The 19341-nt window shown below is 35.2% G+C and overlaps 1 protein-coding gene across 1 annotated transcript in view; it reads left to right on the top strand.

Moving 5' to 3' along the window:
- RAD21L1 (RAD21 cohesin complex component like 1) overlaps positions 1 to 19341 on the top strand; it is a 32694-nt gene that overhangs the window by 9250 nt on the left and 4103 nt on the right. Inside the window, exons 6-11 of the mRNA XM_069073975.1 lie at positions 1624 to 1728; positions 2565 to 2678; positions 4793 to 5022; positions 5696 to 5792; positions 10534 to 10673; positions 13371 to 13472. Coding sequence (XP_068930076.1) covers positions 1624 to 1728; positions 2565 to 2678; positions 4793 to 5022; positions 5696 to 5792; positions 10534 to 10673; positions 13371 to 13472 — 788 coding nt within the window. The remainder of the gene's footprint in view (positions 1 to 1623; positions 1729 to 2564; positions 2679 to 4792; positions 5023 to 5695; positions 5793 to 10533; positions 10674 to 13370; positions 13473 to 19341) is intronic.

Here is a 19341-nt window from a genome sequence, read left to right as displayed (position 1 = left end):
GGTACTGAAATAATGCAGATGACTGTGCTCTATCACTATACCACACTACCTCTGTTGCTCAGCATACTTAAAGAATCTTTTCTTTTTTTTTTTTTTTTTTGAGGGCAATTGGGATTAAGCAACTTGCCCAAGGTCACACGGCTAGTTTTTGTGTTAAGTGTCTGAGACCGAATTTGAACTCAGGTCCTCCTGATTCCAGGGCCGGTGCTCTATTCACTGTGCCACCTAGCCACCCCAAGAATCTTTCTTAACTCTTACCATCTCCAATAATTCTGTGACATGGACCTTTATTATAGCAGAACTGAAGTTTATTTAGTTGTTCAGTAAATACTTCTTGAAATGGAAACTTTCAGAAAACGGATTTTGTCCTAAAAATAAGGACTAACTGAGCAGGTAGATAGCACAGTAGATAGAATTCTGAGCCTAGAGTCAAAAAGACTCATCTTCATGACTTCAAATCCAGCCTCAGATACTTGCTAGCTGTGTGACACTGGGAAAGTCACTTAACCCTGTTTGTCTTAGTTTCCTTATCTGTAAAATGAGCTGGAGAAGGAAATTCAAACCACTCCAATATCTTTGCTAAGAAAATTCCAAATGGAATCAGACATGACTAAAATGACTAAACAACAACAAAGAAGTTCTAAAAGGCAGAGGTGAAAAAGAAATACATTCTAGGCATTGGAGACAGTCTAGAGATGGGAGATGGAGTGTTATGTATAAAAAACTGCAAGAAGGCTAGTTTGACTACACTCAAAGGGCTCAAGGGGGAATATTGTGTAATAAAAATGGAAAGATAGAATGGAGCCAGGTCATGAAGAGTTCTAAACACCAAAGACAGAGGTCCTAGGGATCCATTAGAATTTGTTGAGTTTATTGAGAAGGGGAATGACATGTTCAGACCTTTGCTTTGGGAATACTTAAGAGTCTTTTCATCTTTCCAGTCCTATTTCCTTTCCTATTAAATGAAGGGGTTGGACTAGCTGATTTCTGAAATTCCTTCCAGCTCTGTGTGACAAACCTATTATTAGTCACTCTGAGCCTCAGTTTTATCATCTATGGAAATGGAAAAATGGAAAACATGACTTGTATTGTGTACCCCACAAAGCTTTTGTGATGAAAACATTTCAAAAATTATAAATCTTAACATAAATTTGAGGTTTTTATTACTAGAGAGGTACCATATAAGGTTATAGGATGGGCATATACCAGACAGGGGTTACTAGTTTTCAAAAAATTTGAATTTGATAAAATACATTTAATACTAAAACTCTATTATATTTAATTTAATATTTTTGGATAGTAATATAGATGTGCAGAATTGCCAGTAAATACAGAATTTAAGTTGATGGAATGTCAAATAATATCAGGAATAGTTTGCTGAACTACAATATTAACTATGGTTAAATAAGATTTATTAGCATCACAATTGTCCTAAATCTGATTAAGTTTGATTATACATCATACAGTTTTAGTTTTAAAAGTGATATAAAACCAGTGATACGAGTGATACAAAACTAACCGGTCAAATGTTGAAATTGTATTCAACACATTTTATTCAATTTTTATTTTCATTAGTATACTTTTTAAACTTTCTATGATTAAGCTACATATTATATTTTTAAGACAAACTGTTACAAGATGACCACAATATCCTATTGGAAGACTTCAATCTGGACCAAGAAATTTCTTTGCCTCCTGAGCCTCTTGAATCTCCTGAGTCAATAGTTGGTGAGTTCATGTTTGTCTTTATGTACTTCCTAGAAAAAAATGAATGTTCAAAATTATGTATCATAAGCACTATATTTATATGGTAATATACTATAGAAAGAGATAATAGGAACAAGGGACTAGGTTAAGTGAGGTAAAAAAAACTTCAAATACTAAGGTTCTAGGAAATTGAGGTGATGGTTTGAGTTCTGAGATGGTACAACACTGAAATTTGCTGCCTGGAAAAAGGAGTGGCTACACAAGATTATTTATGAGAGCACATTGCTGTGATTTACCAAAGTATTGTGCTTTTGAATTATTTGTGTTGACCTACTTGGATACCGCAGGGATCTATGACTTCATTGGCATGGATGGAATTTTAGATTGCAGTCCCTCCACGCATTAGTAGATGTTCTTTATGAGTTTTTAGGGTTAAAAAGTATTTTTGAACTAAGTGGTGAAATACATATTATATTATATATAAATATGCATATATGCATACAGTTTATAATAATATGTTTTAGAATGTAACTTCATAGTTACTTATTAGTATTTTCCCACTTGAAATGAATGTAGACTTAACTCACATAACAATCTTTCAGTACTTTAATGAGCATGTAAATATTACTCTTCTTGCTTTTCAACATTAAATTTGGGCAGAAAGGAAGTTATACATGAATATATGCTTATAGTTCCTTATGGATTCTTAATTATTAGTGAATAATTTATAATATGTGTTCATTGTTTTTAACTTATGCATAAGGTTACCATTTCACTAAGTTCCTATATTATCCTATAATTTGCTATTTCTTTGTGATAGATTTGTTTTCAAGGGACTGTTATTATGTGTTCAATAGGAGAAGCAAGCAATTCTGAGTCTGCATACCCACCTGACAGTCAGCAAATGAATGGAACTATGTCAATGACAAATGAAGAAGAGGAATTTATCCTTGATCCAATTGATCCTAGAGGTCAGAGTCGTTTTTGTTTTTTGTTTCTTGAATATAAAGGGATTAAAACTTAGAACATAATCATATCTGGAATACTGTGGAGAATGGTAATGTGTTTGAGCACTATATGAAGTATGGCAAGGAGTCAGTATAATAACAGGATTTATAATACAGTGTAGCAGCAAGCACCCTAGCATAGCTAGGATGGCTGCTAGCACAGATTCTTAGATCTGCTTTTCTAAAGTAAAGCAACTCAAAATGGGTTAACAGTCTTACTTTAATCAATCAAACATATATCATTTACCTAGTTCAGGAGAAAAACATATATCATTTATCTAGTTCAGGAGAAAAAGTCAGCACCCTGAATTTCAGAGAGTACAAACAGAAGTTACAGCAGAAAATAGCACAATTTAGCAGACAGGGCTTCCAGCTGTCCCACCATTACATCCATACCTAGTTAGTTACCAGAGAGGGAAGCACCAACATCTGGGTTTTTGAAGCTGGGGGGCTCAACGGCTGCCCAGAGTCTCATCTGGCCAAATCACACAACTCTTCCCAAAGTGAGCCCCAGAGCAAAACCTCACATCAGGGTGTATATATATAGCCTTCTCCTAGGTCAGAGAATGTCACAACCCTCTTGACTCACTGCCCAATCACAAAGTAACAAGGTGTGTGCGTTCCTGAAAAACAAGCCTCCCACCACAGGCTCCATGTGACCGCATTCAGCCTATTAGGGGGCAGAGCATATTTTCAAATCAGGGAAGGTTCTCAGAGTCTCTTCAGCCTATCAAGGGGCCAAGGCACAGGGAAGATCTTCAGATTCCCATTATCATTACATACAGTAGAGTATAATGAGGGAACCATGAATGATGCTTCCATTATATTCAGCACTTATTAAACTCTATATCCAATTTGGTAGTCTATAAAATTTAAAGGTAGGTCATTGATGAAATCTTTGGAAAAGATATATAAGGAAACCTGAAGACTAAGATGAAAGACATTAGATTCCCTCACCCTAAAGCAAAAGCTTGGAGTGGAAGAGACAAAGACAATGATATTCTTCAAATGTGTGTAGGAATTTGGTGGAGGGAGGGATGGTGACTCATCTCTAGGTATAATAGAATGAGAGAAAATGGGTTTAGATTGTTGATGAGATATAATAAATAAAACAAACAAAAAAATCTCCTCTAGTGAGACCTATCAGACATTAGAATAAATTGTAAAGTTGTGGAATTCCTTTCTCTAAAGAACTTTACAAGTTAGGTTGATATACTGTTTGGGAGATAGTTTGAGTGGAGAACCTGTGGCCTCGAGGCCGCAGGTTACTCAACTCTGGTTTAGACATTTCTGCCTGAACCACTGTTTCCTAAACTCTTCCACAAAGAACTGATGTTCTACGCAAAATTATTAACTTGGGTTCTGTAATAAAATTTCAATGTATATATCAAAAATATTTAATACATGTGACAATTTTTCTAAATGAAAAAGTCTATTTTCCAAAATTTCTCTGACCTCTGTTATTCCAGTGGATATTCTGTGCCTCCCAAATTCCCTGGATTAGCATTTATGAGTTCCATCAAATGCCAAGATGATCTATAGCCAAATTAGTTTGGGAACTGCTGGCATAGAAGTGACAGAATGAACTAGATACTATATGAGCCCTGGAAGTTTTTCCACTTCCACAAATTCAGTACAAAAGTAAATGATATTATCCCTCTCTCTGCTGGCATCCTTATGTTACTCATAACCATAACTTATGAAAGCAGGCACCGTAGATACCATGGTTGGGAATAGAAGCAGGTGTGTGTGTGTGTGTGTGTGTGTGTGTGTCTGTCTGTCTGTCTTTCTGGTGTGTGCTCCCACTGATGCTCTGAAGAACTTTTGAGGGATACTTGTCAGAGTAAATTATTTAAGGACTACTGGCTACTAAGTGAATCTCTACTTGAACTGGAAAGGAAATCAGGAGGGGGAAGGGGGTGGGATTTCCCCCTCTATGAAATTCTTCAAAATGTATTATCGCACTCTTGAGACCCAGGAAGGGAAAAATCCAGCATAATATATTCTATTGCTATGAAATCCCTTGGAGACCATTATAGTAAGGAGCTTAACTAGTCAGATTTGTGGATATTTCTTAGATATTGCAAGGGGAAGGAAAAACAAACATAAGAAGAAGTTACTTATTGATCCAGTGAAGGAGATCAGCAGCAACACCATGGATAAACAGCTTAGTAACTTCATGGACACACTGACTGTGTTGGAACTTGCACCCCCTACCAGACGTTTGATGATGTGGAAGGAGACAGGAGGAGTGGATACACTTCTGTCAGGTGCTACCCAGTTTCTGATTAATCCTCAGCTTAAAATGGTAAGCATTTCTGTCTTTTTATACTGATATAACATTTACATTCTATATTAGTAACAGAACTGTTACACATCCTTTTTCAAAATTTTGCAGTTTGAATAAATAGAATTGAAACAATTAAGAGACTAGTTTAGATGGACACAACATAGTTCATTGGGGAAAAAAAAACACCTATTTTGTAGTAAGAAAACTTGGGTTTAAATCCTGTCTCCCCTATGTGTGCCTTCCTATTAGTTATTGTCTCTGAGCCTCAGTTTTATTATTTGTCAAACATGGATCATGCAATCATGGTTTTAGAACCAGAAGGGAACTTGAAGACGAGGAGCTGAGTGAGGTCCAGAGAAGTTAAGTGAGTGACTTGCCCAAGGTCACATTGACAATAAGTATCAGAACCATGATTTGAATGTAGATCCTTGGACTCCAAATCCAGCAGTCTTTCCACTGTACTATGATGTTTTTCTTTGTCCTCTGTCATAAGGTTGTCCTGTGAATTAAGGAAAATATTAGATGAAATGTACATTGTAATTGCCAAACGCCTTATGTGTTACATTACTATTATACCTTGTCACTTCTGTGTATGTTTATATATTATTGGTTTATTTTATGGCATAATTAGCTGGGTTTTGCTGATTTACTTTACTTACAAAAATACAAGAAAATAAATGTGTTTTCACAGTTGTTTAGAAAATGCTTTCAGTCATCTGGCTTTAAACATAGGAGAACTTTACGAACAGGATCTGAAATGGATGAAGCAAGAAACAGTGACCTGCTAGGTAAGACTCTAATCCATAGAGATTTCTTTTATACTAAACACAGGTGTCCTTTTAGAGTGTAGATGTTTATGCCTAACATGATTCCAAACCCATCCATGTTCAAAGTCAGGCTCTAGAAAATTTTTTGAAGGAAATTGCTACATTAATATTCCATTTTCTTGCCTGTTTGGTGTAATTTTGATTAAAGAGATTTTGTTCATAAGAAGCATTTATGTAAGAGCTATGCCTCAAATTTGGGTTTTGATGTTCTGACAAAGGAAGTTAGCTCTCCAAGATTACATACTAATCCAATAACAAATGCAATTTCATTCATGTGTATGTGTGTGTGTGTGTGTGTGTGTGTGTGTGAATTAGAGGAACTGATTTCAAATTTAAACTTATTATCTGTGTGCCCTTGGGCAAGTCACTTACCACTACCTCCCCTTCCCCTGGTCTCAATTTCTTCATCTATAAAATGAAGGGGTATTGGGGACAGCTAGGTGGCATAGTGAACAGAGCATCAGCCCTGGAGTCAGAAGGACCAGAGTTCAAATCCGGACTCAGACACTTACCACTGGGCAAGTCACTTAACCCCAGCTGCCCTCCAAAAAGCAAAAAATAAAAAAATAAAGCGAAGGGGTTGGACTTGGTGACCTCTGTGCTCTAGATCTGTGGTCTAGTCTCTGCTTCCTTAGCCTTACAATAAAGGGGTTGAACTTGAACTGCATGAGTGTTTGATTTTTGACTTCCAAATGACTTACATGGCCAGTAAAAATTGAAATTGAAAATATATTTGATCCAAGTCATTATATATTTCCAACTTCCCTGATTTCATAGACAGTGCAGCTAAGTACACTATGTGTACTTTTAGACAATACACTCTTTTTTTCATTTCAGTCCTAGTGCTATACAAGTTACTTATCCATTCTGATCCTGAGTTCCTCATCTAGAGCATGAGCATAATATCTATACTTGATACCTCACAGGAAAGCTGTGGGGATCTAATGAGATAAACTGAAAAATATGACATACACAAACACGTATACAGAGGAGTTATCATTATTTATTCAACAACTGTTTATCAATTTATAAAATGCATATATATGGACTATAATTATATGAATATATGTATATATCTCCAATATGGTAGATCAGTCACTACTTCCTGGACTCCTTGCTTTTGGGAAAAACACATAAATTTTATTTTTATTTCTATGGATAATTATAGGTATTCAACTACATAGATAAGAGCATAATAAAAAATACCATGTAAGCAAAATCTCCAAAATGGAGATTATAAACTATAGGTGTATGCAAATTTTTGCCCCTTACAGATTATAAACCCAAATCTCTACATAGACATTTACATAGTAGTACCCATAGCATACTGTTTTTCATGATTTTTAAAAACTTCCTTACTGTGTATAAACCTGGATTTGTTGCTGTTATTGTTGTCTCTAACTATACAGTTGTAGATACTATGTATGTATATGTGTGCTTATAGCTTGGCTGCTTTCACTCTCTATCACTTAATATGAGTCTTCCCAGATATCTTTGAGTTCCTGAAGTTTATCATTATGGCACTGTAACATTCCACTTCTTTTCTCTTCTTTTCTTTTCTTTTCTTTCTTTTTGGAGGGCAATTGGGGTTAAGTGACTTACCCAAGGTCACACAGCTAGTTTTTGTGTTATGTGTCTGAGGTCAGATTTGAACTCAGCTCCTCCTGACTCCAGGGCCAGTGCTCTATTCACTGCACCACCTAGCCACCCCTATAACATTCCATTTCATTAATATAACCATTATTTATTTTGCCATTTGTTACCCTATGAACACCTAGCTTGTTTACAATTTTTTGATATTTCAAATAATACTGCCAGGAATATTTTTGTGCAGATAAGTACTTTTTTAAATTTTACTGCCATTAAACTTCTTAGGGAGTATTCCTAGGTGGGGAATAAGGGAAAGAGAAGTAAAAATTTATGTAGTGTCTGCTCTGTGCCAGGCACTCTGCTGAGCATTCACTTTTTTTTTTGGAGGGCAATTGGGGTTAAGTAATTTGCCCAAGGTTACACGGCTCATATTTTTGTGTGGGTGTTAAGTGTCTGAGGCCAGAACCAAACTCGGGTCCTCCCGACTCCAGGGCTGACGCTTTACTCACTGCGCCACCTAGCCGCCCCCTCACTTTTTTTTAATAGTTATTCTTTGCATTTACTTTGTTACAGTCATTTTATATATTGTTTTCCTACCTGTGCTTACTTCACTCTGTATCATTTTATACTGATTTTTCTGTATTTCTTTTAATTTTTTACATTTGTTAAATTCGTATGTATCACAATTTGTTTAGCTATTCCCCAGTTGATGAACATCTACTTTGCTTCCAATTTTTTGCTAACAGCAAAAGTGTTATAAAGATTTTGGTGCATCTGGGGACTTTCTTCTTATTAATAGACTCCTTGGGGTATAAACCTAATAGTGGAATCTCTGAGTCAAAGGATACGAACATTTTAATCACTTATTTGCATAATTCCAAATTGCTTTCTAAAATAGTTGTACTACTTCACAGCTCCACCAACAGGATAATTGTGTACTTATATTCCTATAACCTTTCTAACATTGACTATTCCTTTTTTTCATCTTTGTCCATTTGCAGAGTGGGAGATGAAATTTTTTTTTATAATTTAGTTTGATATTCTTTTTTGTTGTTTTTGAAGCGGGGAATGCAAGGCAATTGGGGTTAAGTGACTTGCCCAAGGTCATAAAGTTGCTAAGTGTGTCAAGTGTCTGAGGATGAATTTGAACTCAGGTCCTCCTGACTCCAGGGCCGGTGCTCTATTCACTGTGCCGCCTAGTTGCCCCTAGTTTGGTATTCTTAATCTTTTTGTCATTCCATATAAATTTTGTTGTCATTTTTTCTAATTATATAATCATACTGTTAGTATTTTGATCAGTATAATATTAAATTTATAGATTACTTTGAGAAGTATTGATATTAAAAAATTACTAGGCACCTACTATATTCAAAGAACTGTGCAAGGTACTGGGACTATAAAGATGAAAAACAAAACAGTTCCTATCCTCAAGGAATGTATATTTTATTTGGGGGACAGAAATACAACAAGTGCACAGATGGGTTAGTACAAAATAAATTCAAGAGGGAGAGAGCATTAGGCAACTGGGAGGATCAGAAAAGGTCTTATATGGGAAGTGGTGCCTGAGCTATCATCAAAAGAAGCAAGAGAATCTGAGAGGTGGAGGTGAGAAGGGAATACATTCTATGCCTTTTGTACAAAGGCAGGAATGCAGGCAATACTAGTTGGGATCAGAGAGGACGTGAAGGAGAATATGGACTGAAAACAATGATAATAATAGCTAGCATTTGTATATCATCTTAAGGATTAAAAAATGCTTCATAAATACTATCTCATTTTATCTTCACAACAACCCTGGAAGGTGAGTACTATTATTATCCTTGTTTTATGGATGAGGAAACAGAGGGATAGAGAATTTAAGTGACTTTCCCAGGGTCATGCAACTAATATGTGTCTGAGGTTGGTTTGAACTCAGGTCTTCCTAACTTATTGACTTCAGCTGACTCTAGTATTCTATCCAATGTCCCACTGAAAAAGTAGGTAAGAGACTAATTAGGCAAACTTTTAAATACTAAGCTGAGGATTTCATATTTTATATTAGAAGAGTGACTTGGTCAGATCTATTTTTTCCTTTCAGTCTCTGCTTCCATTTGTTCTAGTTATTCTCACCTTAAGGGAGATTCTCTAAATTTACATTGATTTTGGTATTGGTCAATGACTTCTTTGGTTCACTTATTTGTCTAGCTTTAGTTGCTGAAATGATTCTTTGTTAAAGGCCCAGGCTATACCTCCTGATGTATTTTTTGAGTGGGGATGGTTGGCCTTGCTTAGTCTCATTCTGGGTCCCCTAGGTTCTTGTATGTTGACGACTACCTCTCAAGGTTATAGTCAACCAGGATGTTTAAGGTTCACAGAGTTGGAACTTCAGGGCCCTCTGTGGCATATCAGGATAGAATGCTAGGCACCTAGAAACCCTTGATGCCTGAGCTGATCACTTTTACTGCACCAGGGTATACTTGCAAACCACCCTGGAGCTTTCTTAAAGGATCCTTCCACTCCTGCTCACTCTGAACAGAGAAACTTGAAGGCTACAAGTGTTTCTGGACCTTTTCTGATCATGCTGGTAGAGTATGGGCTTGTTTGCTAGTGCTAGCACTGGCTTTTCTAGCAGCCCCATTTTTTCTTGTTCATGGGTTGCTGACTTTTTGTGAACTTCTGCAGTGAAAGAAGTCACTATAGTTTGTCATTGAGGTTCTTGATCATTATTCAGTCTTGTACAATTTTAGTGTTTGCTGGTATAAGTGTGGGTAGCCTGCTACCATTCAGGCAGCCATCTTGACCAGAAGTCCATTGGCTACTTATTGATATATTAAAATATGCTATGATATCAAGTGGGGGAAAATAGTGCCATGAATAATTGGCTTGTGCAACATGCTGGGTATTTGTAAGTTAGTGGAGAGGGATGGGAAATTGCAAGAATAGAAAACTTATAAACATGCATTTTATATACATACACACTCAACAAATGCTTGTTGACTCAATGATTCTGAATATCTTGTAGCCTGTTTTACAGTTCATCCTTTTGCCTAAGTCTTGTCCTTTACATATTGGATGTTGGCAATCTCTGAATATTAATATTGAACTCCCTTTCTTTATTGCTTTGTTGATTCAGGGACTTCCATGATGGAAGAACCATGTAATCTGAGAGAGTTAACTCATACAAAAATGAGAAAGGATGGAACTGAAGATCCCTCATTAATTAAATCAGAGAGTGGCAGGCATGAAGACACCAATAAAAATGCTGACATCGTAGTAAGTTTATGATTATTTTGGTGCAGATCTGAATTTTTACATTTATAGGGAAATTCCAGTGAGGAAACTCCTGCTACCAAAGCAAAATAGCAAATGTTCTACAATTTCTAGTCTAAAAGAGGTTTTCTGGAGGTACTGATAGCTTAAGTGACTTTTTCAGGGTGACATAACCAGTAAAGAAAGAGATGGGGCTTGAATCCTGGCCCTCTGGACTTCAAGAATGGTTCCTATACTTCACTCCCATCCTTCACTGCCTGACAAGTTCATTAAATAGATTTATAAAAATGTCTTTATTTTTTAGATTCTTTATTAGTTTATTATTGTTTTATTAATTTATTATATTTAATAATATTTATATAAATTCATATAGATAAATATAAATTTTATATTTATTTATATATAAATATAAATTTATATATAAATATTTAATAATTATAATTAATTATTTTACTAATTTATTATTATTCTTTATTAGTTCTTTATTCCAGATTATTAAGAGTGATTTTCTCAAGACTGGGCTAAGAATTTTGCATTTCCCTATCATATCATATGTTTATACAGTAGTTCATCTCTCATATACTTCTAGTACATATATTGTTTTATAGGTTTTCTTCAGTAATTATCACATCTCTTCAGGGGGTAAACATGACCATTAACTCCTGAGCAATCGGCACCTCAGAGAGTAAATTACAAGGAATGCTATATCTAGTTTCAGACTGAAAAATAATTTCATTTATTACCTTAAATTCTTAATTTATTTAACAAATATTTATATCATTAAATTATTTGAGGGTTACTGTGCCAGGTACTAGGGAAGATAGAAAGATGAATAATACATTTTCCTTATCTTTGAGGAGCTTTCTTTCTAGGAGGGAGGAAATAAGGCATGTAAACAGATTTTTTAAAATCCAGATTCTCATTAGAAGGTAAGCTCCTGGAAAGCAGGGACTGATTTTTGCCTTTCCTTGTATCTCCAGGGCTTAACACAATGCTAAGTATATATTAAACACTTAGTAAATGCTTGTTGACTGAATAAGATTTCATGTTCAAGAAAATTTCAGAGTTTTAAAAAATATATATGCTGTGGAATATTCTTCTAGTTGTTACTTTATTGAATCATATGAGCTCAAGTTTTTAGTTTCATTGAAAATTTCATTGAAAAATAAATTAATGCATTTAAAGCTTTTTACCATACTGCACTATGTTCTTTTTTTTTAATTAAATTTTATTTTCAGTTTCAATTTCTCTCCCTCCCTCACTCTTTATATAAAATTATGCATAGTCATACAAAACAAATTCCTGCATTAGTTGATGTCCAAAAAAATAAAAAGAAAGAAAGGAAAAGAAAGAGAAGAAAATATACTTCAGTTTACACTCTAAGTCCATTAGCTCTCTATCTGGAGATGGATAAGATATTACATCATGAGTCCTTTGGTATTGTGGTTGGTCATTTGTTCAGAGTTCCTAAGTTATTTAAATTTCATTGTCTTTACAATATTGCTGTTATTGTATAAACTGTTTTTTTTTTGTTCCCCTCATGTCACTTTAAATCACTTCATATAAATCTTCGCAGGATGTTCTAGAACTATCCCCTTCATAATTTTTTAGAGTACAATAGCATTCTGTCACTATAACTTGTTCAGCCATTCCCCAATTGTACATCCAATTCTTTGCCACCACAAAAAGGGCAGCGATAAAAAATTCTGTACATATGGGTCCTTTTATTTTGAACCCTTTGGGGTATAGGCCTACTAGTGTTATTGCTGGATCAAAGGGCATACATAGTTTAATAGCTTTTGGAAAATAGTTCCAAATTGCTTTGCAGAATGGCTAGACTAGCTCTCTTCTCTACCAACAGACTGGACTAAATTTTATTAACAACTAAGATAATTCAGTGGTTTGTGGGAAAGAATTCAATAAACAGGTATTAGGTGACTCCTATATACGGGTTGTGTACTGGCAATATAAAAGGAGGAAAGTGATAGGTAAGAATGAGGAAGGTATGCATCATTTAAAAATCAAAATGTATGTGATAGCTTAAATTATTATTGAAATAAACATTTATTTGATAAATGTCTTAAAAAATATGATTGGCTTATTTCTTCTATGGTAGCCATAATCTGCTATCCCACTTCTGAGTATTCCCCCTGCTTTATTAGCTTCCCCTTCTCTTCCACCTTTTCCTCCCTTCCCAAAATAGTGAAAAAGCCAACTTTATGTGTCATTATTTGTGTTGGAGGTGGGAAGAGACATTTTGATTTTGAGTTTTCAACTTTAAATTCTGGTTTTCCTTTTCTGTTCCCACAGAAGTGAAGGATACCTTCAGATAGGCTTATTCTTAAATGAGGATTTGTGTATCACATGAAAAATTTATGAATCAAGTGGAGAACAAAATACTCAGAGAAATCAGAACAGAATGAAACTCATGAGTATATATCTTAAATAAGAAAATACAATTTCTTGGCTCTGTTTAAATGTAGCTAGAATATCTGACTATGAAAAATCAAACAAAGTATACTAACTTGATTCCTTGAAGAGTGCAGGAGGTATTTTCAGGAAGTCATATATGTGTATAATTTTTAAAATAATGTATTGAAATGTAATTCATGTGATTAATGTATTTAAGAAAGAGTAATTGCTTCTGTAATAACTTCTAGAAGGATAACATTATATTTATTTTTACCTTTTTTCTCTTAGCAGGAAGCAACTGAAATGCCTTCTTCCAGTACTGAGAAATCTTTGTCAATGAATAACCTCTTGGGAAAGGAAATCGAAAATTGTCAAATTGATTTGGAAAATGTATGTGTGATCCTGAAAAGGTTGTTAGGTAGTTTTATTTCCTAACACTTTAAGTACTTTACAGTTATTCATCACCTATCTTTGAAAATTTTACATTACATTTATTCATTCAACAGTCATTTTACTGAGCACTTATTATTGAAAGCACTAAGGGAGTTACAAAGACAAAAATGTAGTCCCTGCACTCTTACAGTGCTTTACTTTACCAGACTTACTTTCATTTAGTAGGGGAGAATGATCATTGCAAATATATCTAAGCCAAAAGTTTTAACTTGGCATTCATGAATCCCAAAAGGATGCAAAAATAGATTTCAGGTGGTCCATGAACTTGGATGTGGAAAAAAAAATTGCATCTTTATTTCAACATAATTGATTTCCTATACTTTGTTTTGGTTTTTGTTTGTTTTATGCATTTGAAAGCATTATTTTGAGAAGAGTATGTAAGTTTTACCACACTACTACAGGAGTCTATGACACAAAAAAGGTCAAGAATCCTTAATTTAAGCATTTGCTAATTTTAATGCGTAATACAATACAAAAAGGATAAGGGAAAACAGCAGGTTATTAGAAGTAGGAAACTTTTGGAGTCAGGAAGACCTGAATTCAAGTCCTACCTTTGACCAATACTGACTGAGTAATTCTGGGCAAGTCATTCAACCTCTCAGTGCTCCAGACTATTCTGAGAGCAAATTCAAATCTGCATTGGTAAAGGGAGTTTCCTCACTAGGTGTTTCCTATACCAATGAAATCACAGATTCTATTCTTTTTTAAGTTGAATAAATAATAAACAGTTGAAAAAATTACCAAGGGCTTTGTAAGGTTCAAGGAAGAAAAAATCATTTAAATTGGATAGATTCTGGAATACTTCATAAAGGATATAACATTTGAGCTGGGTCTGAAGGATGGACAAAATTTCAACAGGCAGATATGGATAAAGGGCATGAAGGAAGCTGGGAAAAATTATTTAATGTATCATTGTAGCAAATTTAGAGGAATGGGTAATAGTATTCAGTTATATCCCATTTTACTAATAACCAATATATAAAAATAAAAAATATATAAAATGACCAATATATATATATATATATATATATAAAGATCCATATTTTAAATATAAATTACCGAGTATTCATTTTGCACAAGGTTTCTTTGTTTTACTATCATTTGCTGTTGTTGTTCAGTCATTTTCAATCATGCCCAACTCTTTGTGATCCAATTTGGGGTTTTCTTGGCAAAGATACTGGAGTGGTTTGCCATTTCCTTCTCTAGCCCATTTTTCAGATGAGGAAACTGGGGCAAACAGGGTTCTATGACTTGCCCAGAGTTTTTCCAATAGCAATGTATGGCTGTGAAAGTAAGCGTCTGAGGCTAGATTTGAACTTGCATCTTCCTGACTCCAGGCCCAGCATTCCACCGACTGCACCACCTTGCTGCCCACCTTTACCATCATAGTATTCTTTAAAATAGTAAGTTGCCTTAGTGCATTTCAAGTAACATTCAGCTTAAAAAAGGAAATGTAAACACAGCTTTTCAGGAGCATAACTATTATATAGAGAAAGGAAGATCTATATTTAAATTACACAAGGCCATTAAAGGAGGGAGAAGTGAAGTAGCTAAGTCATAATGGACCCTGGTCAATAAGCAGAGCCAGAAATAAAACCTGGTTCTCAGGATTTCAGCTAGTGTGTTTGTCTAATCATCCAAATAATAATAGAATGTCAGAGCAGGAATCAGCCCCAGAGAAAATCAGCAGTACTCTTTAGTGGAAATACTATTTGCTGACTTAAAGTCAGGAAAGATCTGGGCTTAAGTTTTGCCTCTTACATTCACTAGTTATGTGACCATGGGCATTCCAGCAAATCTCTAAGTTTTCCATATATGTAAAATGGGCATGGTAAAACCTATAGTATTTAACTCACAGGGCTGTTGTTGTTATTGTTCAGCTATTCAGTCATGTCCAACTCTTCATGACCCCATAGACCATAGCACACCAGACTTTCTCCATAATCCACTTTTATCCTCCACTACCTCTTGAAGTCTGTCCAAGTTCATGTTCATTGTTTCCATGGTACTATCAATACATCTCATCTTCCGCCATCCCCTTTTCCATTTGTCTTCAATCTTTCCCAACATTAGGGTCTTTTCCAAATGTGACCAAAGTATTTAAACTTTGTCTTTAGCATTTGACCTTCCAACGAATAGTCTGAATTAAGTTCTTTAAGTATTGGACTATTTAACCTTCTTGCTGCCCAAGGGATGATCAAAAGTCTTTTCCAGCACCACAATTGGAAAGTGTCGATTTTGGGGTGCTCAATTTTCCTTATAGTTGAAATCTCACAGCCATACATTGCTACTGGAAAAACCATAGCTTTGACTATACAGATCTTTGTTGACAAGGTGATATTTCTGCTTTTTAGTATGCTCTCCAGATTTGCCATAACTTTCTTTCCAAGGAGGAAGTATCTTTTAATTTCATGACTGTAGTTGCCATCTGCAGTGATCTTTGAGCCCACGAATATAAAATCTGATGCTATTCCATTTCTTCTCCTTCTATTTGCCAGGAAGTGATGGGATCAGTTGTCAAGACTTTAGTTGTTTTTTTTTTATGGTAAACTTCATGCCAACTTTTACACTCTCCTCTCATCAACAGGTTTCTTAATTTCTCTTCACTTTCAAAGTAGTATTGCTTGAATATCTGAGATTGTCAATATTTCTCCCACCAACATTAATTCCAACTTTTGATTCTTCCAGCCTGGCATTTTGCATGATGTACTCTGCATATAAATTAAATAAATAAGGTGATAAGGTAATAGTGATACAGCCTTGTCTTAACTCCTTTTCCAATCTTAAACCAATCAGTTGTTCCATGTTCAGTTCTAACTGTTGCTTCTTGGCCCCCTTCCTCAGGAGACAAGTAAGATGATCTAATACTTTCATCTCTTTGAGGCCTTGTCATATTTTGTTGTGATCCACACAGTTAAAGGCTGAAGCAGAAGTGAATGTTTTTGTTCCTTGCTTTCTCCATAATCCAGCCAGTGTTGGCAATTTTGCCTCAAGTTCTTCTGCCTCTTTGAAAACCAGCCTGCTTTTCTGATAGTTCTTGGTTCACATATTGCAAAGACCTAGATTGTGGAATCTTATGCATAACCTTGCCAGCATGTGAAATGAGAGCAGCTGTTTGGTAATTTGAATATTCCTTGACATTGCCCTTTTCTAGGATTGGGATGTAAATTGATTTTTTTCCAATCCAGTGACCACTTGTTGGGTTTTCCAAATTTGCTGGCATATTGAGTACAGTACTTCAACAGCATCATCTTTTAGGGTTTTAAATAGCTCAGCTGGAATTCTGTCACCTCCACTATTGTTAGCAATGTTTTTAAAGGTCCACTAGACTTCATTCTCCAGGATGTTTGGCTCTAAATCAATAACCACACCATTGTGGTTATCAGCGATGTTAAGATCTTTCTTGTGTAATTCTTTTGTATATTCTTGCCACCTCATCTTAAATCCTCAGTACTTTGCAAACCTTAAAGGCTATAAATGTCAGCTAATATCATTTATTTAAGGGCCTCAATTTACAGATGAGAGAACTGAAGTCCATATTCTTTTAGAAAATTCTGCTCAAAAATTTGTCTTTAATTTATATTGTCCAAGTGAACATACATTCTAATGGGAGAGACAGATGTATGTGTATATGCATATGTATGTGTAATATATATATCATTATCTTTATGTAGATGATCCTGATATCTAACCATGTGTATCTGTATATATTATTGTTCAATGTTTCAGACATATCTGACTCTTTATGACCCCATTTGGGGTTTTCTTGGCAAAGATACTGGAGTAGCTTGCCATTTCCTTTTCTAGCTCATTTTACAGATGGGAAAACTCAGTGTTAAGTAACTTGCTCAGGGTCACACAACTAGTAAGTGTCTGAGGTCAGATTTCAATTCAGGAGGAGGAATGTTCTATACTTCAGACCTAGCACTCTATCCACTGTACCACCAAGCTGCCCTATACATCTTTATCTACCTATCTATATGTGTAATATATATATATATATATATATATATAATATGCATATATATAATGTGTGTAGAGAAAGAGAGAAAGAGAGAGAGAGAGAGAGAGAGAGAGATGTAAGATACATAGAGTAGATGGAAGATAACCTTAGATGAGCTGACCTTAGCAGCTGAAGAGACTTGGAAAGGTTTGCATAAGGTGGGATTTGCTGACTCTAGAAGAATACTAAGAAGCAAAGGTGAAGGAGAGCATCCCCCAAATAGGGGAGAGACAAGGAAGAGGCAGAGACAGGTGATGGAATGAACAAGGCCAGTATGACCGGATTGTAGAGTATGTGGAGTGAAGTATAAAAAGAATGGAAAGGGAGGAAGGCACAAGGCTATAAAGAGCTTTAAATGCCAATGCTTTTTCTATTTGATCCTAAAGGCAATAAAGAAGTACAGAAGTTTATTGGAGAGGGAGAGTTATGTGCATTTTATGAAAATCACTTGGGCAGCTTTGTGGAAGATGGACTGGAGTAAGGGGAGACTTGAGTCAGGGCCACCAGTTAGAAGGCTATTACAATTGTCCAGAAAAGAGGTGAGAGGTAAGAAGGGCCTAAAATAGGGGTAGTGGCTATGTGAAAGGAGAGAAGGTAATGTAAATCATAGATGTTGCGAACATACCGACTACAATGATTTGACAATTGTTTGGATATATGAAGTGAACAAAAGTGAGGGGTTGAAGAGGACACACAAAGGCTGTGAACCAGAATGACCAGGAGGATGTTGGTGCTCTCCACAGTAATAAAGAAGCTGGGAAGAAAGCTGCCTTTATTGGGAAAGATAATGAATTCCATTTGGGGCATGTTGAGTTTGAGATGCCTATGGAATATCCAGTTCAAGATGTGTAATAGGAAGTTAATGATATAGAGCTAGGAGTCAAGAGATAGTCTAGGGCTGGATATATAGCTCTGAGATGCCTATGGAATATCCAGTTCAAGATGTGTAATAGGAAGTTAATGATATAGAGCTAGGAGTCAAGAGATAGTCTAGGGCTGGATATATAGCTCTGAGAATCATCTGTATAGAGATAATAATTGAACCCATGGGAGCTGATGAGATCACTAAGTGAGATGGGGTAGACAGAGAAGGGGGCCTAGAATAGAATCTTAGGGAATACCTACAGCTAGTGGGCATGACATGGATAAAAACCCAGCAAAGAAGCCTGAAAAGGAGTAGTCAGATAGGTAGGAGACAAACATGAGAGAGAAGTATTACAAAAACCAAAAGAGAAGAAAATATCCAGGAAGAGAAGGTGATTAACAGTAGCAAAGGCTGCAGAGAGGTCAGCAAGAATGAGCACTGAAAAGGCCATCTACTTAACCAACAATCTTTTATTCACTTATTTATTAATTTTGTTTATTAAAATAATACATTTTTAAAGAAAGATAAAGGGCTCAATTCTATTATTTTCTGTATACTTATTTTAAAAATTTTTTTAAACTTTCAAAACTTCATCGTATATATTAGTATACAAATTTTAGTTAATAAGTTAATTTCTATTGATAAGACCCATTGTGGGCTGAATTTTGTAAGTTTTGTGAATGAATAGGAAAAAAAATTACCTTCTGAGGATGCCTCTTTGCAATCTTTGGTTAAAAATTCTTTGTAAATGAAAGTGATTTGTTTTTAAGAGCAACAGTATAGTTTTCATAATATATTATTGTGCCAGAAATGATTATTTATCAAAATTATAAAAGTAAAAATTCCCTTGGTGAAAAAATTTGTCTGCAGTAGCAAAGGACTGAGGATATAAAATTAGGCTGTTCCCATCTACTTAAAAGTGAGTGGATAATAAAAGC

The sequence above is a fragment of the Petaurus breviceps genome, unplaced genomic scaffold, assembly GCF_028583685.1.
Source record: "Petaurus breviceps papuanus isolate PSGF00001 unplaced genomic scaffold, PetGlider_PUasm1.0 90879, whole genome shotgun sequence".
Classification (NCBI taxonomy): domain Eukaryota; kingdom Metazoa; phylum Chordata; class Mammalia; order Diprotodontia; family Petauridae; genus Petaurus; species Petaurus breviceps.
The sequence above is the reverse complement of the archived record's forward strand: the minus strand, read 5'-3'. Positions and strand labels throughout refer to the sequence as shown.